The sequence below is a fragment of the Talpa europaea genome, assembly GCF_964194135.1.
Source record: "Talpa europaea genome assembly, chromosome: 5".
NCBI lineage: Eukaryota > Metazoa > Chordata > Mammalia > Eulipotyphla > Talpidae > Talpa > Talpa europaea.
The window spans coordinates 142,279,503-142,300,040 of record NC_140071.1 but is presented as its reverse complement, the minus strand read 5'-3'; the positions used below and the strand labels follow the sequence as shown (position 1 = coordinate 142,300,040).

General features: G+C 66.1%; 2 protein-coding genes across 3 annotated transcripts in view; one reads left to right on the top strand and one right to left on the bottom strand.

Moving 5' to 3' along the window:
- SORCS2 (sortilin related VPS10 domain containing receptor 2) overlaps nucleotides 1-20,538 on the bottom strand; it is a gene marked incomplete at both ends in the record, with an annotated part of 184,482 nt that overhangs the window by 69,755 nt on the left and 94,189 nt on the right. The gene's annotated exons all lie outside the window — the stretch shown is intronic.
- PSAPL1 (prosaposin like 1) lies at nucleotides 17,419-19,002 on the top strand (the record flags this gene model as incomplete). The annotated part of the gene is made up of 1 exon (XM_084233872.1): nucleotides 17,419-19,002. One exon carries the CDS (start codon nucleotides 17,419-17,421, stop codon nucleotides 19,000-19,002), a length of 1,584 nt encoding a protein of 527 aa, XP_084089998.1.

The following is a 20,538-nucleotide window of genomic DNA, read 5'->3' as shown; positions in this document are numbered from 1 at the left end:
CCGAAGCAGGGCTGGCGGCCGCCTCGCGAGCGGGGGCGCGGAGGGGCCCCTCGGGGCAGGCTCTCCCCTCGGCTGGCGCCAGAGGCCGGCCAGTCCCTTGCTGGACAGAGCCCGAGCCGGGCCCCTGGGCACACCTCCGCAGGTGCTGAGCCCCCCACGCCAGCCTCTCTCTGGAGCCCGGGGTCACGCAGGAGGGCAGGCCCGGCCCCGCCCCACCGCTGCCCGCCAGGCCGGCCGCCCACCCCCTCCGAGGCTGCTGTGCTGAGTCGGGGACCCTACCCAGGCCCCCTGCAGGGGTGGCCCAGGGAAGCCGTCCCCTCCCAGGACCCTGCACCTCGGCTCCAGGCCCCTCTCCCGCCAGCAACTGACAAGCTGCCTCTACCTGCGCCCCTCACACCTCCACCCGTGTCCACCTTACCCGCATCTGCGTCTGTCCTATTTCCCCACCTATCCCCGCCTCCATCTGTCCCTGCCAGCGTATCTCTACCTGGACCTCCAGTGGCGTCTAAATGCACCTCTGCCTCCGCCTGTACATACACCCCTAGCTGTGTCCACACCCACCTCCGCTCCAGCTGCACCTGCCCGTCTCTACCTCTAGCTCGACCTCACGTATGTGCTCGGGTTGAGGACTGTATGGGCAGACTCCAACCAAGGTCACTGCCGACGTTATGTCTCTCGGGGATAACGAAACGTGCGCCCCACAGGTCACCGCATCTCGAAGCGGGCAGGCTCACCCCCTTCTCTAGACGCACCCGGAGCGCGGGGCGTGGCTGTGGGTGACGGGCCTGGATTGGATTTCCCTGCGCTCCAAGGCAGGTTTCCCTACCTGGCGCCTCTGAGAGACGAGGACACACACATCGGTGTTTTAATGGGTTAGTTTCTGGCTCCCAGGCCCTCGGAGCCGGGCGGTCTCGCGCCGGAACGCTGCTTCTGGCAGGGTCTCCCCGCGCGGCTGTCTAATTTTAAAACGTGAAATCAGGTGGAACCTGTCCAATAAAGGCGCTGAGAGGTAAAGTCATCGCTAGATTCTTTAAGGAGCTGAAATAGCATTTAAATAGGTCACGCTTCCCACGGGCCGCCGGCCCCCTAATGGCTTTATGATATTCTTTTCTCCCTCGACTGCCATCGCTAACGATATTAGCGCGGAGCGACGGCCGCGCTGGGGGGCCAGCGCCCCCCCATGCCCAGCTTTTGAGACAGAAGCCCGAGATCTGGCTTCTGCCGCGGCCCGAGGCCAGCGCTCCCGCCCCACGGCTCAGCTGGGCCCTGCCCTCGAGGCGCCGGGGGCCCGGGGACACAGGCCTGGCAGCGGGAGTCCTGCGGAGGGCCAGGCGCTCGCGGGCCGGGGCCGGAGCCACCCTCGCGTCCACTGCGGCTGCGTTCACTGACCCCGAGGACGTCTGCTCGTCCCCCAGCAGCCCCTCCTCCACGCCGCGCCTTCCTTCGCGCTCACACAAACTGTCCCTTTGAGGACAGAGATGGCTGCTCGGGTGACCCAGCCAGGAGCTCAGAAGACCAGGCAGCCCGCGGCCCGAGCACAGGCCCTTTCCCCAGACAGCGGCCTTGCTCCGCCGAGGCCCCGCGAGCGCCTCGTTCTGAGGGGCACGTACACCCCGAGAGGCAGGGACCCCCAAACCCCGTCCCCTCACTCTGATGCGCTTTTGGTGAGGCGGGACGATGACAACCTCGGCCTCTGGGGGGCCGGGGCCAGGGCGTGGCCGGCCCTTGCAGCCAGCGTCGGCCAGTCAGACAGGCAGCCCGGCTCCCCCAACCCCGACCCCGGCCGTGGCCTGCTGGCGGAGTCCGTTCCCCCTTCCCGAGCGAGCGGGGCGACTGCTCTTCCAGTGTAATTACAGCGGAAATTAAGGAAATTGCTAACCCTGCTGTCAGGTGCATAATTAATCTGAGAAACTTAATTGTCTTAGCGGGGGAGGATCTCCCTGGCCGGGCTGAGCTTTACAAGCGAGAGAGGAAGCGGGAAACACCTCCAGCTCCTGGCTCAGACACCAGACGCCGTGCCCACCCCGCGCCTGGCGCTGGAGAGGCTTGACAGCGGCTGCCCGCCCCCCACCCCCGGGCCCTGTGGGCACGGCTGGCACACGCGGCCAGCACCACAGCAGATCCTTCACCCCGAAGCCGGGTCCTAACCCACAGCAGTCCCAGTCTGCACGCCCAGGGCTTTGTGACCCCCACAAACAGGGCCACCCACCAGGGGGCAACTGCTCGGTCAACAATGGTCACTGATGCCGCCATCCCCGGCCCTGCTTCTCCCTGCAGCAACGCTCGGATCAGGAACCAGACAAGGAGGGGGTGTGGGAACCCCTGGGGCTGATGTGGGCAGTGGGGCGGGCGGGGCTGGCGGTGGGTGGGTAGGGGTGCGGCAGCAGGCCCTGGAAGCACCCCGTAGGCACAGGGACCCCTGAGGATGATGCCTGACCCCTGTGGAGATGGCAGGCAGGACGCACCCACCTGGACAGACCTCAGTGCCCGGGAGAAGGACGCGGCGTCTTTCCCAGTGTGCAAATACAGAAATGCGGGTCCAGAGAGGCAGAGGGTATGAGCCAGGACTCACAGCTGCCAGGGCAGCCAGGGCCCAGCCAGCCCGTGCCCAGGGAAGACCAGGGCCCCAGGCTGACGGCTGCCGTGGTCCGAGGGCCCCAGGGCCCTGCTCTCCCTGCATGGCTCAGGCGGCCCGGCAGACTCATCAGGTGGGGCACATGGGCAGACACAGGTCCTTCCCCCGGCCCTGATAGGGGCCTCTCCTCGCTGCCCTCCGCCAGGGACACCCCTCCGGGACGAGACAGGCCAAGGATCCTGACTGCGCTCCCCACCCACCCCCACAGCGGACGGGGCTTCGATCCGCCTCTCAGCTCCCAGAGGCGTGAGCTTTGTGGCTACGCGGCCCGTGACGACCCCTGGGGCTCAGCGGGCCGGCCTGTCCCCGCAGACCAGAATGGCGAGCTCTTTGGTCCTGTCTGAGCCTCGACACGCCCCAGGGAGGGGGGCGGCTCCAGCCCCACCGGAAGCAGAGCGAGGCACACCCTGACTGCGCTCGCTGTGGAGCCGCTGGGACGGAGCGCCCGCCCCCGCCCCACCCAGGCAGCTCGGGGCCGGCCGGGGGCCCACACAACCGCTGGGCACTCGCCACCAGGTGCCCGCCCGCGGCGTGGGAGAGCCGGCAGCAGCCCTCCTTCCTCTCCCACAACTCCAGACACGGCCCCTCCCCGGAGAAAGGGCGGCCATTTGAAAGGGGGGCCGTGCACAGCACCGGGCAGAGGAGCCCCACGCGGGGGCTGTGTCGAACAGGAGAGACGAGTCTGAGCAGAAGGTCAGGTCTCAAAACTGCTCCTCCTCCATGTTCTCAGGGTTGTTTTGTTCAACTCTGTTTCCTAACGATGTTCTTGAGAAAGATGAAATCCAGGCTGATGCCGCAGGAAGCCGCGTCAGGCTCCCAGCAGGTCCTTTCACAAAGCCCAGGGCTTGGACGGCGCTCAGGGAGGCCCAGGCGAGGCTCTGCCCTCCGCGGCACAGAATATTCTGGACGGAGGGAGCAGGGTGGACGCTGGCCTCCCACCAGCACAGGAGGCCCCCTGGGGTGCCATGTTCCCGGGGTGCAGTGGACCTGGCTGCCACCTCCTGGGGGGCACAGACAGGGGCGTCGTGGACGGGCCTGGGGGGGCGGCACAGAGCCAGCTCGAGAGGCAGCAGCAAGATCACCTCAGAGAAACCCGTACCCTGGACTCAGTTGGTGTGGGGTGGCTTTTCTGGCCGTGCAGGCCAGCACAGTGGGCCTGGGGATGTGGCAGCCGTTCCTCCTTGTGTGAGTGGGGGCGGCAGAGAGGGGGGCCCCCACCTCAGAGAGCAGCCCCCACCTCCAGAGACTCCGGCGCCCAGGCTGGCCACAGCACCAACAGCCCAGGGCCTGGGAGGCCCGAACGAGACTCCTCGTGAGAAGCTGGGGCTGGTCGGAGCGCACAGTAGGCCTCCAGCACCGCCTCCACGCCCTAAATGGCCTGCCACTGCCCCGCCGCTCCCCGGCCGGCCCCGCCGCCCCTTCCGCCAGCCTCTCCCCGCCTGTCCCCTGCCGCTCGCTGGCCTTTTCAGAGGTGGCTGTGAATAATGAGTCCCGGTTATAAATTTAGAAAGTGTCCTTTCTCCCTGCGACTCGGCCGCTCTCTGTATTTTTGTCATGCTGGTTTGTAAGAAAACTAATCCCTTGAAAACACTTTTTTCCCTCAACTGATTTTCTGACAACCAGAATTAAGTTGCTAATTTTACAGCCTCCGTGAGAAGTGCCCTGGCTGGCTGCCCCGAGCCGCGGGTCAGGGAACGGGGGAGGGCTCCAGTGATTTTCCAGAAAGTTCTGATTCCTGGGGCGGGTGGTGTGGTGGGGCAGGCTGGGCCTCGGCATAGCAGGTGGACCCTCCTCGGGCCTCTGAGTGCCTCCAGCCCCTTCTCTCCATTGTGATGGGCGGGAAAGGACGCTTCTTGCAGGGCTCCTGGGGGTGGCCGGAGAGGACGGTGGGCAGCCCTGCTAGATGAGGGCCCTGACTCTTGAGGCTCATGAGGAACTTTCCAGAACGCTCAGGAGAGCTCCAAATTCCCTCTCCCGTCCAGTCCCTGGGTGAGACTCCCCTGGTCCCTCTGTCCAGGCTTCATGCGCCTCCCCAGACAGGCCCTGCCTCGCCAGGCCTGGTGGGCACAAGGACACGGAGAGGGACAGGTCCAACCTGCCTCCCTGGGCTCCCAGGGCACCAGCCGCCCCTCTGCTGGCCCCTCCTGCTCAGGGCCCTCCTCCCCCCTGTTATGGCCAGTTAAAGGTCACCATCCTCCAGGACCCTCTCGTGGCTACCCTCCCCCACTGACCCCACACCCATTTCGACCCTGGCCCTCTGTCCAGGCTGAGGGTGTGGTTACACCAATCCAGAGCTCCGTGCAGGCTCCCCGACAACCTGGCACTCACCCCTCCAGCCGCCCACTGAGGCCGCGAGCGTCTCAGGGACAGGCCCTGCCTCACGCCTCGGCACCAGTCCGGCCAGCTGGCTGGGGAGCTTGCACAGTGGCCGCGTGGGTGCTGGGCAAGGGATGGGCAACCAGCCAGGGCACGGACTGAAGGGCGCCTGACCGGACAGATGACCTGCCAGGAGCCCTGGCAGCCGGGCCTCGTGTGCGCCTGAGTGTCCAGGGCCCCCTCCCTGGCAGTCCCACAAGGGTCCCTGCCCTGGAAACCCCTCACGGCTCGCCCGCCCTGCTCCAGCGCTCGGTTCCCGGGGGGACGGACGAGTCCCGAGGGCTTTCCGTCGAGGGGGTTTCACAGGTGCAGACTCCGCCGGGACGTCAGAGCAGTGCGTTTACCCAAATTGCCTGCAACTATTTTGATTCACAAATTCCACGCCTTGGATTTCACACGCAAATGGGGTTTTGAAGCTGAAGTAACAGGATCTGTGGCTGGTTCAGGGGACAATTTAAGACACCCACATGCAAACACCAGCTCCCCCTGGAGAGGTCCAGGAGGGCAGGACACGCCGTGTGGGGCCCCGGGCCCGGGAGGGAGGCAGCCTCGTGAGAACAGCACGCACTTTTGAGAGGCTGCACCTCAGCCGTGCCTGGAAGTGTGGGCGCCTGAAGCCCCCAGAAAGCCGGGCAGGTGACTATGACAAGAAGGACCAGCAATCACGCAGCCAGTGGCGGAGCAGACGGAGCGCTTGGAAAGTGGGGTGGGGGGAGCGCAGAGCACGTGACCAGCCGCCTGGCTCTCCGCGGCCAGAGCACTGGCGAGAATGTCAGAGAGCAAAGGAGGGGACGCAGGCAGACCCCCCGCCCCAGCAGGGCCGGGCCTGGGCCATCTTGTCCCTCTGCGTGGTCATCTGATCAGCGTCCGTCCACCTCCCCAGCGCGAATGTCTGTCTGTGAGGGTGCCCCGGCCCGCGGCGCTGCAGGTGTGTGGGAGCCTCAGTAAAGGATTCCTGAATGAATGAAAACGCATGAGCGGGGCAGGAGCCCGCGGCCGGCGGCCCCACGGGGCTCAGACAGGCCCAACTCCTGCACAGCGGGCGCCGTCTGTGCCATCAGGGGCCGGCTGGCGCGGGGGCCTTCATTGGCTCAGACACCCATGGGCCCCACACCACACTCAGCCTAGGCTTCCCCGTCTGTAAACAAAGCTGCTGCTCCTGTCCTGGGGTCATGGGCCATGGGCGCCAAGGCAGGGAAGTCTGGGGAAGTGCTGTGTAAGGCTGGGGCTCCGGGGACTTTGGGGTGAGGTGCAGCAGGCAGGATCTGCACCAGGATGGGGCCGGGGGCCATGCAGGAGGGGGCCTCTCCAGCACGTGGGGAAGGCAGGGCATGTGAGGACCTCCGCTCCTCCATCCAGCCTGAGGCGGGACCCACCCGGCAGCCTGGTTAGGACCCCCCGGGCTGGCTGCAGACCCCGCCTGTGCCCGTTGTGGGACAGTTTCAGAGACGGCACAGCTGGGGCGAGCACTGTGGCCTGGGTGAGCTGGGGGGGCTGACGCACCCTTGGTGACAGCACCCGGGCTGGTCGGGCCAGAGGCCTTGGCCAGAGACACAAAGACACGCAGACCCTGAGCCCGCCCGAGTCCAGGCAGACATTACCGGTCAACTGCCACACTCTGTGCTGGGACCGGCTAAACTCCCGGGGCTCCCCCAGCCGGAGCCCTAGTACTGGCAGGTCTGGGTGGTTCCGCCCCTCCTGCCGCCAGGCTGGCCTTCGCCGGAGGGAAGCCGCCACCTGCTGACGTGCGGACTGCTCCCCCTGGGCTTCCTTCTCCCTGTTCCGTGTCCCGGACAGAAACGGGCTGCGCCTGAGGTCTGCAGAGAGGAATTCTAATAGAACCACCGCAAGCCCGGCGGTAATCCCGCTCGGGGTGACCCCTACTTAAGGCACAGAGAGAAACTGCCAGACACCCTCGATGCTGAGCTGGGGGGCTTAATTGAGAGAAAGAGACGCAGAGCGGTAGGTGGCCAAGCGCGGGGTGGGTGGGGGCAGAGGTGGCCAAGCGCGGGGTGGGTGGGGGGCAGAGCCCCATGAGGCAGCGCATGTTCTCAAAACCGGGCTGGTGCGTCACCGACATGAGAGTCTAGTGGGAGCTGCTGTGAGTGCCGGTCTCCCCGCAGTGGGCGGCCCGGGGCCGGGGGAGGCGAGCTGAACGCAGCCTGGCCTCTCCCGCGCAGGCAAAGGAGGGGATTTAGGCAAACCTATTTCCATGATTTTTCTGTGCAACTTGGAGTGTAGCCAATAAGCAGATCCGTGTGCCGACGCTGCAGCCATTCTCGGGGCCGACTGGGGCAGAGTCCCAGGCGCCGGGACTCTGGGGAGGCCTGGCCAGGCGCTGGCCCATCGCTGCTGGGAGAGCCAAGCTTCCTCCCCTGGGAGGTTCTGCTGATGGAGGGGGTGTGAATGGAACAGAACTTCAATCTGTTATTGAAAGAAAGTCCCTGTTGCTTCTTGGTCCCGGGAGCAGATTTCACCTGGACAGCAGGGCTGCAGTCAGCCTCGGGGGCCTGGAGGCAGTGGGAATGAGTGAAAACAGGGGTGCGGGTATCTGGTCAGAAGCCCAGAGGAGTCTGGGCCCACAGGAAGGCCAGGCCATGTGACCTGAGCCCTCATCACTCACTCAGTCATTCGACAAACACCCTGCGGCACTGACTTTGATCCCCTGGGGGAAGCAGCCAACTGGATCCTGACACTCGGGGAGGGGATGCCCTTCCAACACGCACACACATGCACATACACATACAGACACATGCGAAGGCATGCATGCACCGATGCATCTGCACACGCACGCACACGTGCACACACAGGTGTGCCCTTGTCTGCACATGCGCAAATAAACCAACGAGATTGGAGAAGGGCCGGGGAGGCAGCGCTCAGCTGGTGCCTCGCTCACGCCGCGGATTCCCCCATTGAAAGAGAGAAGATGAGCGCGAAGGAGGCCGGAGTGGAGGACGCTCTCGGACACGAAAGTGGGGACTCAGCCCCGCTGTTTGCACGTTGGCACAGCCCTTCCCGCCAGGGCCTGCTGGGCCCCCGGGCCTCGCTCCCTCTTGCTCCTGGGCCCCTGCCCAGCACCCTTCCCCAGCCACGCCTGGGGTGCTCCGCGGCCCCCCTCTTCTCTGCGGAGTGCGTAAAACAGGGCACACGGGCCCCAGGGGCCGGATGACAGGCCCACCGCCTTGCGTGGGCAGGCGCGTGAGCCCCACTTGCCCATCAGCCCCCCGAAACCGCTCGGAGGCAGCGGCCGCAGCCACACAGCACGGCAGGTCGATGACAGAGGCCGCGGGGTGGAGGACTTGGAGAGGCCTCTCCTGCGTGTTGGTTTTTATTGCGCGGTTTTCTAGGAAACTGAGGGGAGAGCAAAGAGAGCAAACGCGCTTAAGTGCTTGACGCGAGAGCTGCGCGCTGCCCACACCAGGGGCTGGGGTTCCAGAGTCCCGCGGGGCTGCCTGCTGAGCCACCACGACTGCCCTCGAGAGGGGCCCCGAGCCGTGGCCTCGAGGGGGCTTCCCCCCAAGAGAAGCCAGTGGGGACGCCCATCCACCCGCAGCCCGGAGGGAGCAGCTGCTGCTGCCCGTCTGCCCGGCCTGCCCCTCCCCTGGCTTCGGCCCCCGCCCTGCCCTCCCGACTACCCCACCGCCCCATCCTCTCACTCCCTGTGGTCCTGCCACCGGGGCCCAAGGCCTAAAGGCTACCCTGGCGGGCGCCAGCCCCAGCCCTTTTGTGGCCCCCACTGCCCGGCGACGCGGCCAGAGTCTGGGGACCATCCGGGCTCCTTGGCCCTGGGTGCTCCCTCCAGGCCTGCCCCCACCCCCCCAGAGCCCCTGCTCCCCACCCTCAGGGCCACGCTCTCGGGGTCAGAGGCGCTGGGAGCCCGCTCTGGGCTGGGCAGTGCCCAGGGGCACCCTGTGGGCATCTGCCAAAGGCGGGGGTGGGGCCCTGAAGCGACTCCTTCTCCAGAGGGGATCCTGAGGCCCAGCTGGCTTGTCAGGGGGGCCCTTCCTGCCCAGACCTGGAGCTGGGCCCGGTGATGTCACTGCTCACTCGCTCACTCAGCCGCACACTCACACCTCACATCACGACACTCCCTGCTCACTCTCCTCACTCTCGCTGGCTCGCTGCTCACTCTCTCCCTCCCTCGCTCTCCCTCCCTCGCTCGCTGCTTCCTCAGTGGCCACGAGCTCCCTCCCCTCCCCCCATGCTGGCCTCAACCCAGCAACCCCCACCCCCTCCAGGCCTGGGCTCAGGTGGGAGAGCAAAAAGCTCACAGCTGTGGCGAGTGCTTTGGGGGTGCGGGCCTCCAGGGGTGCGGGCCTCCAGACCGTGTAACGGGCAGGGGGCTGGGTGTGGCCCGTGTGCAGGCAAGGCAGCCGGCACTCTCGCGCACGTCGCGCACGTCGGGTCACCTGAGTCTCCACAGGCCAGCTCTGGGGGCACCCCGGGGTCCAGAGACAGGGCGGGGTGGACCAGGCACTGACCCCAGCGCTGGGGAGGGCCCCTGCTGTCTGCAACACCCCCACAGCCTGGGGCACCCGCAAGGCTCTGGGCCGGAAAGTCAGAAGGACCCTCCCACCCACCCCAACACAGACACAGACGGGGAGACTGAGCCTCAGGCAGCCGGAGGGGCCGCCACTGTCAGGGGCCTGACGGTGAGCAGAGCAGCTGCGGGGGCCCTCTGCCCCCCCCCCCCCCGGGCCAGCGAGGGGTGAGGAGGAGAGCAAAGTTAGTGGCTCACTGGCCTCAAGGATCCAGGGTTCCCAGATGTTTCCGCAGGCCCAGCCCCTCCCGCCTGGCCCCGTGCCTTCTCATCAGCCTCCCTGGTGGGGGCCAGGGGACTCCACGGGACCCCCGGTGCCGGGGAAGCTGAGGGCCCACGAGGAAGGGGCCCGGAGGCTCAGGGCCCCTCGGGGAGCCCGCCCCGGAGCTCCAGGAGGCTCAAGGACCTGGAGGACGGGCAGGAGGAAATGCGCAGGTGAGGAGTCCATGCCCCTAATGCTCGCCACACGTCACCGCAGGAGGCAGAGGCGCGGCCAGCGGGCACCCAGCCCAGGGCAGGCAGGGGTGCGTCCGGGTCAGCCTGCGGGATGCACACTGGGCCAGCGTGGAGGGGAGGGGAGGGGGGAGAGGGAGGAGGGGAGCAGGAGGAGAGGGGGGGAGCCGCCTCTGCTGTCTCTGCAATGTCTCACTCTCACACTCTGTCACTATGCCCGGTGTCACCCCCCCCAAAGCCAGGAGGCGGGGAGCAGTTCCATTGTCTCCCCAGCCTGGATGGTCTGGGCTGCCCACGTGACATGTGACCCCACCTTTGACGGGGCGCCGCCGCCTCCTGGCAGCCAACCCCGGGCGGCTCCTGTCCTGAGCCCCTCCCACCCCCGCCCGGAGGCAGCTCGCCCACTGCCGAGTCTGGAGGTCCCTGGTACCGCAGGAGGGTCATTTGTGAACTGTGACCCCCCGGGAATCAGCCACAGGACGGGATGAGCAGCAGGTAGCAGGGCAGGCTCCAGGGCTGCCGTGCCCCCCCCCCCCCCGCATGGGGCCCGCCCTTCCCCGGCCTCTCACCTGAGAGGCGGGGTGTGGCCTGCGGCAGGGCCCTGAGCTCTTTCCAGGGAAGGGGTGAGTGGCCAGCCGGGGGGCTGCTGCGCCCCACATGGTGGGCACGAGGGCAAACCTGCGTGTGGCCCGTCCCGGGCGCTGGGGCCCCGGTGCCATGAGGCCCCGAAGCCCCTCTGGGGGCCAGGGGGGCACCCTGCCCTGCACCTCCATCCGATCCAGCCGAACCCCAGCTGCGCCTGCTCCCCGCCCTCCCTGTCTCCGCCCACGCCATGGCCCGGCCCCAGAGCCGCCTCCATCAAAGCTGTTCCCTGGGGCAGGCACCTGCCTCTCACCTGCATGTCACAAGAGCAGGTGGGTGTGCCTGCCCGCCCGTCCTCCTGGGTGCAGGTCAAAGTTTCGGTGTGCCCCAGCGCCACCCTCCACCACCCGCCCACATTCTAGCCGGGGACACGTCTGGTGGCTCCACCTTCCAACAGGTGTGGAAGCCGCCGGCCCCGCGCTGCCCCCTCACGCGGGTCCCTGGCTCTTCACTCCCTCCCTGGCACAGGGCCTCTGCGGGAGCACTGCCCCGCCCCCACCCGGCTGCCACCCACCCCTTCCCTGAAGGCGTCACCCAAATACTGTTGGCTCACTAAAGCCTTCCTGACCCCCCAAAACCTGAGCCGCCTCCCCCATCACCCTCCCCATCTCGCAGCGCCTGCTCTCCCCTGTACGTGCGGTCCAGCGTCGCCGCCTCCCGCTGGCCCCAGGAGCGTGGGGGGCTCTACCTCTTCCCTTAACTCCCAAGTGCCGCGTCCAGCGGTCACGTGGGGCGCAACGCAGACTGCACGCTGCAGGTCGAAGCCACACAGACGAGTTTGCCGTTTGCGGGCTCTCACTCCCCTCTTCTAGCACCGGGGGGACCCAGCCACGCGGGGGCACAGGCGGCCGCTGGCCCGCGCACTCTCACAGCTGCCGGCCAGGACACCTCCGGGCGGCCGGCCAGGGGCTGGTCCCGTTGCCTCATGCAGAGAGACGGCACGCCCAGCCCTGGGGGTGCCCGCAGGAAAGTCCCGAGCCCGCTCGCAGAGGGTGGGGTGGGCGGGACTCGGGCAGGGGTGACCGGGGACCACCTGTGCCCTCGACAGAAGGTTGTGGGCTCCGGGACATGCCAGGGGCCCAAGGCCTGCCTCTGGCCGCCTAAGCGTCTTGGTGTCATGGTCCACACTGGCCCACGCACCCTCGCTGGCCAAGGAGCGCTCCCTAGTGCCTGGGACGGGCCACGCGGCTGGAGGATTCTGTGCCCCCGGGGCTTTAGGGGGCAGTCACCCAGGATCTCAGCTCTGCCTCTCCTTGGCCCCCCTCAGGCCAGTCCAGGACACCAAGTCCCACACCTGGGGGACGTGCTGTGTGCTAAGAGGAGCACCTCGGTGCTTCCCCGCCCCAGAGGCTGCCCCAAGGGGCCGAGGCCCGCGCCACCTGCTGTGGGAGGGATGAGCTGTGCCCCAGAGATGCGCTGACCCGCTCAGCCCAGGCCATGTGGACGCGGCCTTCTCTTCTCGCCAGCGAGGGTGAGGCGGCCGGGCGAGGGCCGTGGAAGCCGAGGCAGAAGCCAAGGCAGATCCGGACAGACACATGCAGAGGCCACGGGGAGGCAGCGCTGGGCGCACCAGCCAAGGGCGGCCACCTCTGAAGCTCAGGGGACCGGTCCCCCTGAGCAGGACTTCCGCAGCCCTCCAGACTGTGAGAGAGCAGACGCCTGTGTTTGCTGGTTACGCCACCCCAGGAAGTGGGTGCACCCCATTCATGGCACCTTCCGCAAGCTGGGTAACCCCGCTGGGCCGAGCACTGGCCGTCTGGGGTGCGGCGTCTTACTCCATAGTTGCTGTGAAAGGGGGGCTAGGGGATCTGAGGAGCCCGGCGGGGAGGGCTCCAGGCCACACCCCACACCCTGCTCATGTGAGAAATGGCCAGACCCCGCAAACACCCCTCCGCCCCAGGGGAGCGCCTGCCGCAGCACGAGGCGGGCGGGAGTTCAGCCTCCGTGGAAGGAGGGTGGACCCTGGAACGGGGCGCGGCCAGCTCGCTGGTCCGGCTTTTCTCTGGGCCTTGGCAATCAGGCCAACCCCCCGAGATTGGTTCGCAAGAGGCGCCCACATTGCCCTCAGCGGGCCTGTCCGGGAATCTCGGCCGGCTCGCCCGCGCCCACGCCTGTCGGCTCAGGTGTGCCAGCCTCGCCCTGGCCCTGGCCGCGCTCCCCCATCCTCAGCCTCCACTGCTCAGCCTGAGGGTGAGGCCCGGCCTGCTTCCCGGGGCCTCTGCAGGGGGCACGGGGCTGACCCGGCCCGGGCACCCACTCTCCCCAGGCCTCGCACAGGCCACGAAGCAGCCGACGACTCCAGGGAGGGGGCTCGGGCTTCCCGGCAGCAGGCAGGCACCCCCTCAGCGCTCTGCCCCAGCCACGCCTCTCCCTGGGCCCACACACCCACCGAGCTCTGACCCATCATCGCCCCAGAGGAGGCTGGCAGGGCCTCCCCTCCTGCTTCAGCGCCAGCGCTCCCTGCACACAACCAGCGTGGGGGCCGGATTCCCTCTTCCCGGGTGGGGAACACCTGTTCCTGGCCACTCTCGCACGGAGCAGCTCCCGGGGGGCTGCACACACGTGTGATGTGAATGACGCGGTTTCGCGCTGGGCCCGGGGGTGCCGCAGAGAGGCCTGGGAGAGAGCAGGGGCGTCGCTGCCAGGGACGCACAGAAACCAGAGTTCAGGGGTCAAGTTTCCCGGCACCCAGGCTGGCGAGCGCCCCCTCTCCTCCATCAGCCGGGGCCTGCTGAGACGCCCCCTCCTTGGACGCAGGGAGCACGCTCCTGCCCCCCCCCCCACGCCGCCCCAGCCAGGTGCGGGCCCCGGCCCACTTAGCCTCCATGACCAGCCTTGTCTCTCCTTGGAAGAAAAGTAAATAACTTCCAGCTAACTTTTTAAGCAAATGGAGTTTATAATAAAAAGCACAGCAAAAGCTGCCGTTTGTTCAGCGGTGGGTGGTGTCCCGTTCCCTGCATGTTCTGTGGGGCTGAAATCAGAGAACTGTGGAGCAATGCTGGGGGGTCGACCCGGTGCCCCCGCATTAGGAAAGTCTTCAGGGGCGTCTACTCGGCACGTCAAACCCGTGTCCCTGCAGTCTGGCCCAGGTGCCTGCAGACACACTCCGCGCACCGTGTCTCTAGGAAGGTGCAGAGAGTGAGCGACCTCTGGGCCGCTGCTCGTGCCAACCCAGGGGCAGGTGGGCTTGGTGGCCAGGCATGGTGGCCACTGCCAGCGCTGAGGGCACAAGGCAGCCACGGGACCACGCGAGTGGGACTCAGAGGGCGAGAGAAAGCAGCAGGCACAGGGAGAACATGGCTCGATTCTACTGACATGCACCCCAAGCCAGACAATCAGGTGACCTGACTCTGTGCGGGGAGCCAGGAAAGGCTCTGGCTGAGGAGAACCGGAAAGGACCGAGGGGCTCTTCCCTGATGGGTGTGGTTTACACACGTGCGCGTGTTCGTCCAAAGCCATGAGATCGCACAGTCACCGGTGTGTGTTTTGCTGTATATAAATTTTATCTCAATAGAATGAAGACAAATTATACACATAAAAAAGTCTACTTGGCAGGTTTCGCTTTCCACAGTAGGAGGAGTTTGAATAGGAACTATATTAGGGTTCAGCAAATGAGGACATATATTAAGGCTTCTGGGAGCCCGGCTCCTCACTATTGGGCAAGGAGTTAAATATATGGAAAGGGAGAAAACATGTGCTCTAAGGTGTTGGAAGTAACACCAGCATGAGCTCATCATTTTATGAAGATGGTAGGTGAGTGGGAGGGCAGATGCGGGGATGGATGATGGATGGATGATGGGTGGATGATGGGTGGATGATGGATGGAGGAAGGATGGATGATGGGTGGATGATGGATGGAGGAAGGATGGATGGATGGATGGATGATGGGTGGATGATGGATGGAGGAAGGATGGATGGATGGATGGATGGATGGATGGATGGATGGATGATGGATGGATGATGGGTGGATGATGGATGGAGGAAGGATGGATGATGGGTGGATGATGGATGGAGGAAGGATGGATGGATGGATGGATGGATGGATGATGGGTGGATGATGGATGGAGGAAGGATGGATGATGGGTGGATGATGGATGGAGGAAGGATGGATGGACAGAGAGATGGAAGGATGGGTGGGTGAAGGGATGCAGGGATGGATGGGTGGGTGGAGAATGGGTAGGTGGACATGTCATTCATATGTCTGTGCACATACACATGTTCATCTGTCTGTCTATGAACAGCTACGTCTCCACGTCTCTATGTATTGTACATCCTACCACCTTTACCTGAATCAATACAAAGTAAGGTGAGGACCTAGCAGTAATGACACCACTATAACAACGGGCCCATCAAATGTCTGGTTCTTCGTTTCTAATGCCCCTTTCCTCGCCGCACAGGCTGCTGTCAGGCTCAAGGAAAGTCCAAGAGCACAGAGGAAGCCTCACGCCAGGAGGGCCAGAAGCACGCCAAGAATGGTGAGCACACGTCTCAGAGACACACGTCAGCTCCCAGAGCCGCCCGTTGCATCCAGGACGATTCAAGCCTGAAGGCAGTTGACAGCAGTGGATTACAACCCATTAAATGGCAACGAAACCTCATGATCCACACTGATGGAAAAGAGAAGGCAGGAAGGAAAGAACTGCGTTTGGAAGAGGAATGACAACAAATGACTAAGGGAGCTGGGGCCAGAGAGGCTCATGCACGCTGAGAGCAGCTGACATGTGACGAGAGTGGAACAGCCACACACCAGCAGAGCGGCTTTCTAGATATTACTCATCCGTTCCAAGGAGGAAACAGTAACTTTACAGAAGAGGAAATCGGTGGATCTTCAGCAAGTTTCATAGGATGGGCGACCACAGGCCAGCCCGGCACCCCGCGCCCCTGCAGTGGCCACTGAGCAGCCGGCACGGGGCGGGCCCTGCCCCACCACACAACTACAGCAAGTCTCGTCGAGACCCCATGGAGAACCCCGGGGGCAATGGCTGCTGTCCGCCGGGGTCACGGAGACAGAGGCTGCGAGTGCGGCGTGTGGCCCTGGAGGGGCATGGCGGCGAAGTGACGATCCGATGGGAGCAGGGCTGGGCACCGGACATGCGGACACAGGGGCCTGGCGCAGTGTGGCGCCAGCGCTGCAGCAACACAAGGCGACCCACAGTGGGTGCCCGCTTCGGAAGAACAGCCGGCGTGTCTGGGCGCGCGGCCCCGGCAGCAGCACACGCTTTCACTGCTCGGCACGGGTCGGGAGGAAAGCCAAGCCGACGAGCTGTGCCTGCGCGCCTGCAGCTCACGCAGGGAGTGCTGTGGCTGGATGAGGGCAGGGGGAGAGAGCGGGGGCACACCCACCTGGGTGCACCCCGGCCCAGCCAACCTCTCCCCACGCGTCTTTCCCTGCGTTCCTGAAATCTTGCAGTACAAAGTTAAAGATTAGAGAGTCCAAAGAACCTCCCACAGACTTTTAAGGAACAAACACATTCAGTATTGAAGTCAGCGGCACTGTGAGCCAGACGCAGAGATGAGGGGCGTCTGCGGCCTCTGGAAGGCGCGTCTGGGGGCCACACAGGCGGGGGCTGGTGGGAGGGCCCTGCCGGGCTGGCTCACCCTGGGCAGGGTGTTCTGCTCCCACCCCTGCCCACATTCCTCGCGGCGGGAGCGTGGGTGCCCATAACAATGGCCCAGCACTGGGTGAAGGGCAGGCGCACAGGTGGGGCAGGCACCAGGTGTGTGCCGCAGGCGTGGAGAGAGGCACCCACGGCCCCAGCCCCACCTTTGCCCACCGCGTCCAGGAGGCCTCCTCCGCCCGAGGCCAGCCACCCTCTGCTCTGGGGCAAAAGCACTTCCTGAGAAGTCACGCACTTGCTCAGCACGTCCTGCTTCCATGACTCGCTTCCCGAATCCCACACCGGGGAGGAGGCAGACGGAGCATTCCCGTCCCCAGCCCCAGCCCCGTGCCCGGGCGGTTGCAATCTCAGACCGGGGCATCCTTCCCACACACGGGGGCACACAGGGCCCCCGCCAACCGAGGGCCCAGCGCCACGAGCTGTGTGGAAATCAGGCCAAAGGTGAGGCTGGTCTGGAATTTTCTATTGAGGCCCCGACTAGGACACCCGTGTGCATCCACCTGCCCTCGCTGGGTCTCTTGCCCAAGAACTCCTGAGAATGAAGGAGGAAGATAAACAGGTGCGGCCGGGCGCACGCCCTCCCGCCTGCGCGTGCTGCCCGCCGGGGCCGGCTCTCACTGACGGGACACCGTCCTGTCCTGCCTCGCCTCGCCGGCGGCCCCTCCATGCCTGGCCTTCCTGGGGCCCGCGGGCTCCCCTCCTTCCCAGATGAAGCCGGGAGGCTCAGCAAGACCAGCCCCAGGCAGGACAGCCGGGCTCGCCAGTCATTAAAGTCATTAGTCATTAAAGTCGCTTAATCTTCTAGCAAAAAAGGGAAAAACAATGGAAGGAATGCCTTTATGCAGGAGGGCGGGGTGGGAACCATGCAGGAAGTTCACGCCCCCGGGGCACCAGCCCCACACACAAGTCAGGACAGGACAGGAGCCGGGAGGACCCCAGGGAAGGGGACACGGAAGGCGCTGGAGCTCACGGGGCCGGGAGGGGGCAGGAGGGGCCTGGGAACCAGCAGAAGGGCCGAGCGCCCCACACCAGCCTGGCCTGGCAAACCGGGCTGAGTCAGGCGGGGGCTGGCCGGGGCGGGGCGCCTGCCGCCCCGTGGGGTTTATAGCAGCGCCCGGCGGCCGGGCGCACTGGAGCCACGAGTCCCGGCCAGCATGCTCCGCGCCCTGCTTCTCCTGCCCAGCCTCCTGGGGGCCGCCCTGGCCGGCCCCATCTCGGGCCCCCGGGAGTGCGCCAGGGGCTCCGCGGAGTGGTGCCAGGACCTGCGGGCGGCCAGCGCGTGCGGGGCCCTGGAGCACTGCCGCGGCGCCGTCTGGAGCAAGCCCACCGCCAAGTCCCTGCCCTGCAGCGTGTGTCTGGATGTGGCGGCCGCCGCCAGCAATGGGCTGAACCCCGAGGCCACAGAGACCGACACCCTGACTCTGCTGATGAAGACCTGCGCATGGCTGCCCAGCCAGGAGTCTTCCATCAGATGCCAGGGGATGGTGGCCGCCCACCCCTCGGCCGTCCTGAGCCTGCTCGGCGGGGCCCCGGGCAGCGGCCCCGCCCCAGTGTGCGTGGCACTCACCCTCTGCCAGCCGCTGCAGAGGCCCCCGGCCACCCAGGGGCTCCCCCAGGAGGACACGGCCGAAGCCATGGCCCCCTTCATGGCCCCCGGGCCTGTCAGCTTCCAGCCTCCACAGGCTCCTGAGGGTGCCGTGTGCCAGGACTGTGTGCAGCTGGTCACCCGGCTCCAGGCCGCTCTGGATTCCAACCTGCCCCGCCTGGCAGAAGCCACGACACAGGAGCAGTGTGAGTCCCTGGGACCCGGCCTGGATCTGCTCTGCAAGAACTACGTCCACCGCCTTTTTGCCCCCACTGAGCAGATGCTGAGGCTGGCGGCCCCGGAGGAGGTCTGTGCCAAGGCGGCCTTCTGTGATGAGCCGGAAGCCCCCGCCCATCTGGCTCACGTGTCTGCTGAGAACGGGGTCCCTTCGCTGGAGCTGGCGTCCCCAAGGAGGAGGGGCGAGGTCCAGATGCAGGCTGGCCTGACCTGCGAGGTGTGTCTGGAGGTGGTGCAGCAGCTGGAGCAGTGGCTGGACACCAACAGCACGGAGACCATGATCAGCCATGCCCTGGAGCGCGTCTGCAATGCCATGCCCATCCAGATCGCGCACCAGTGCGTCACCCTGGTGGACAGATACAGCCCCTCCTTGGTGGAGTTCGTGACCAGAGTCTCCCCAGAGCAGGTGTGCACGGCCGTCAAGCTGTGCGGCAGCCGGAGGCGGGCCCGGTCTGTGCACGGGGCCCACGCCAGACACCGGACCCCGGCCACCACGCCAGACCCCCTGCTGGACGCGGAGGCCCAGGGTAGCTTCTGCAATGGGTGCAAGAGGCTGTTGGGGGTGTCCACCCGCAACCTGGACCGCAAGAGCACCAAGCACGACATCCTGATGGCCTTCAAGGGCGGCTGCAGCGTCCTGCCGCTGCCCTACACCATCCAGTGCAACCGCTTCGTCGCCGACTACGAGCCCGTGCTCATCGCCAGCCTCAGGGAGATGATGGACCCCGACGCCCTGTGCAAGAAGGTGGGCGCCTGCCACCCCCCCAGGCCCACGCTGCTGGGCACCGACCAGTGCGCCTTGGGCCCCAGCTTCTGGTGCAAGAGCCAGGAGCTGGCGGAGATGTGCAGGGCGCTGGAGCACTGCCAGCGCCACGTGTGGAAGGGGATGGCCCCCACGCACGGCCAGCACGCGTGACGGGGCCACCAGAGGCCTCCCAGGCCCCGGCCCCCCTGACTCCACAGGGACCTGCGCTGCCCCACCCCCATGTCACAGATGAGAAACTGAGGTCTGGCAGAGGCGAAAGGCGCAGAACTGAGAGCGGCCCCACGCAGAGCTCCGTGCACACCGCGCCTGCGGCCTCTGGGGGCTGGACGCCGGAGCCCCTCCCTCGCACTGGCCCTGTCTTGCCCCCGCAGCGTTGCTGCCTGACAGGTCCCCGGGGCTGGGCCTCACCCACAGCCACCGGCACTTGTCACACCAGAACTCCTCAACTCAGGGCTCCTGGGGGACGCCCCGAGGTGCATGTAGGTGCGTCTGTGGGCTCATCCCGAGAGGTGCTGGGGCTTCAGAGGGGCCTCGCCATGCCCAGCACCGCAGCACCAGTCCTGTGCCCCAGCTCTCGAGCACCCCGTAACGGGCAGAGTGAGAGCCCACTGTGCCCACAGAGGGGAGCAAAGTGTGCGGGCAAGAGCCCGCGGATTAGCCCAGGGTCGTGGAGCCACAGGGTAGATGGTTGTGAAAGGCCGACCTTGGCCTGTGGGGCCCCAGATTCTCATCTGTACAGCAGGAGCGATCGTGGCTGCCTCGTGGGGATGTTGAGCCATTCAAGATGTCCCGAGCTGCCCCTTCCAGAGACCAGCATCTGCTGGGACCAGAGAAAAATAGGTCGGGGCCGGGGACCTGGCTGTGGGAGTCCTGAATAAACCGAGAGCAGCCTCCTGAGGTGTTGCTTGTCTTCATCCTCACAGAGGTGACCTGCCCAGGCCTCCTCCTCCAGGAAGCCTTCCTGGAGGCTCCCAGCCAAACACCTGCCGTGGCTGCGTCTTTGCTGGGCTGTCACTCTGGGCCTCCCCAGTGCAGTGTGAGCCCCTCGTGCCCAGGAGGGCAGGCACACAGTAGGTGTTCGTGCGCGTGTGAGGACCACATGCACATCCCTGGGATAGGAGCCACAGTCGGGCGCCTTCTCCTCTGAACAGAGACATGCAGGCCTGGCTGGCAGGGCCCCAAGGAGCCGCTTCTCAGAGCCTGAGCTCTCAGCCGTGTCCCGTCCACTCTCACCCCGGGAAGCAGGTCTGTGGCCACATTTCCAGACCCCCCACGCTGGCAGAGCAGGCCTGGCCCGATGGTCAGCCTCTGGCAACAAGGACACGGAGGGTGGATCACGCTGGCCACTGGACCTGGGGGCCTGAGTGGTCATGGGAGGCAGCTGCGGCCCCAGCAGTGACCAAGGCTGTAGGCCTGCCAGCAGGTGCCCTGGGGACCGTGGTGTCCCTTTCGAACAGGCTGGAGCTGCACCCTCTCCTCCGGCCCGGCTGTGAGTCTGGGAGGGACAACTGCTGGCTGCAGGGCAGCTGGGCTGCCACGGGCCCCTCAGGGCCAGGCAGGGAAGCCCGGAGGGGGAAGGGAAGGGCCCCTGCCCAGAGGCCACTGTCCACACTGGCCTCCAAGCCTGGGCTCCACACCCACAGTCACTCGCGGTGGAGCTCGCTGGGGGCTGCCCAGTCCCCTTCC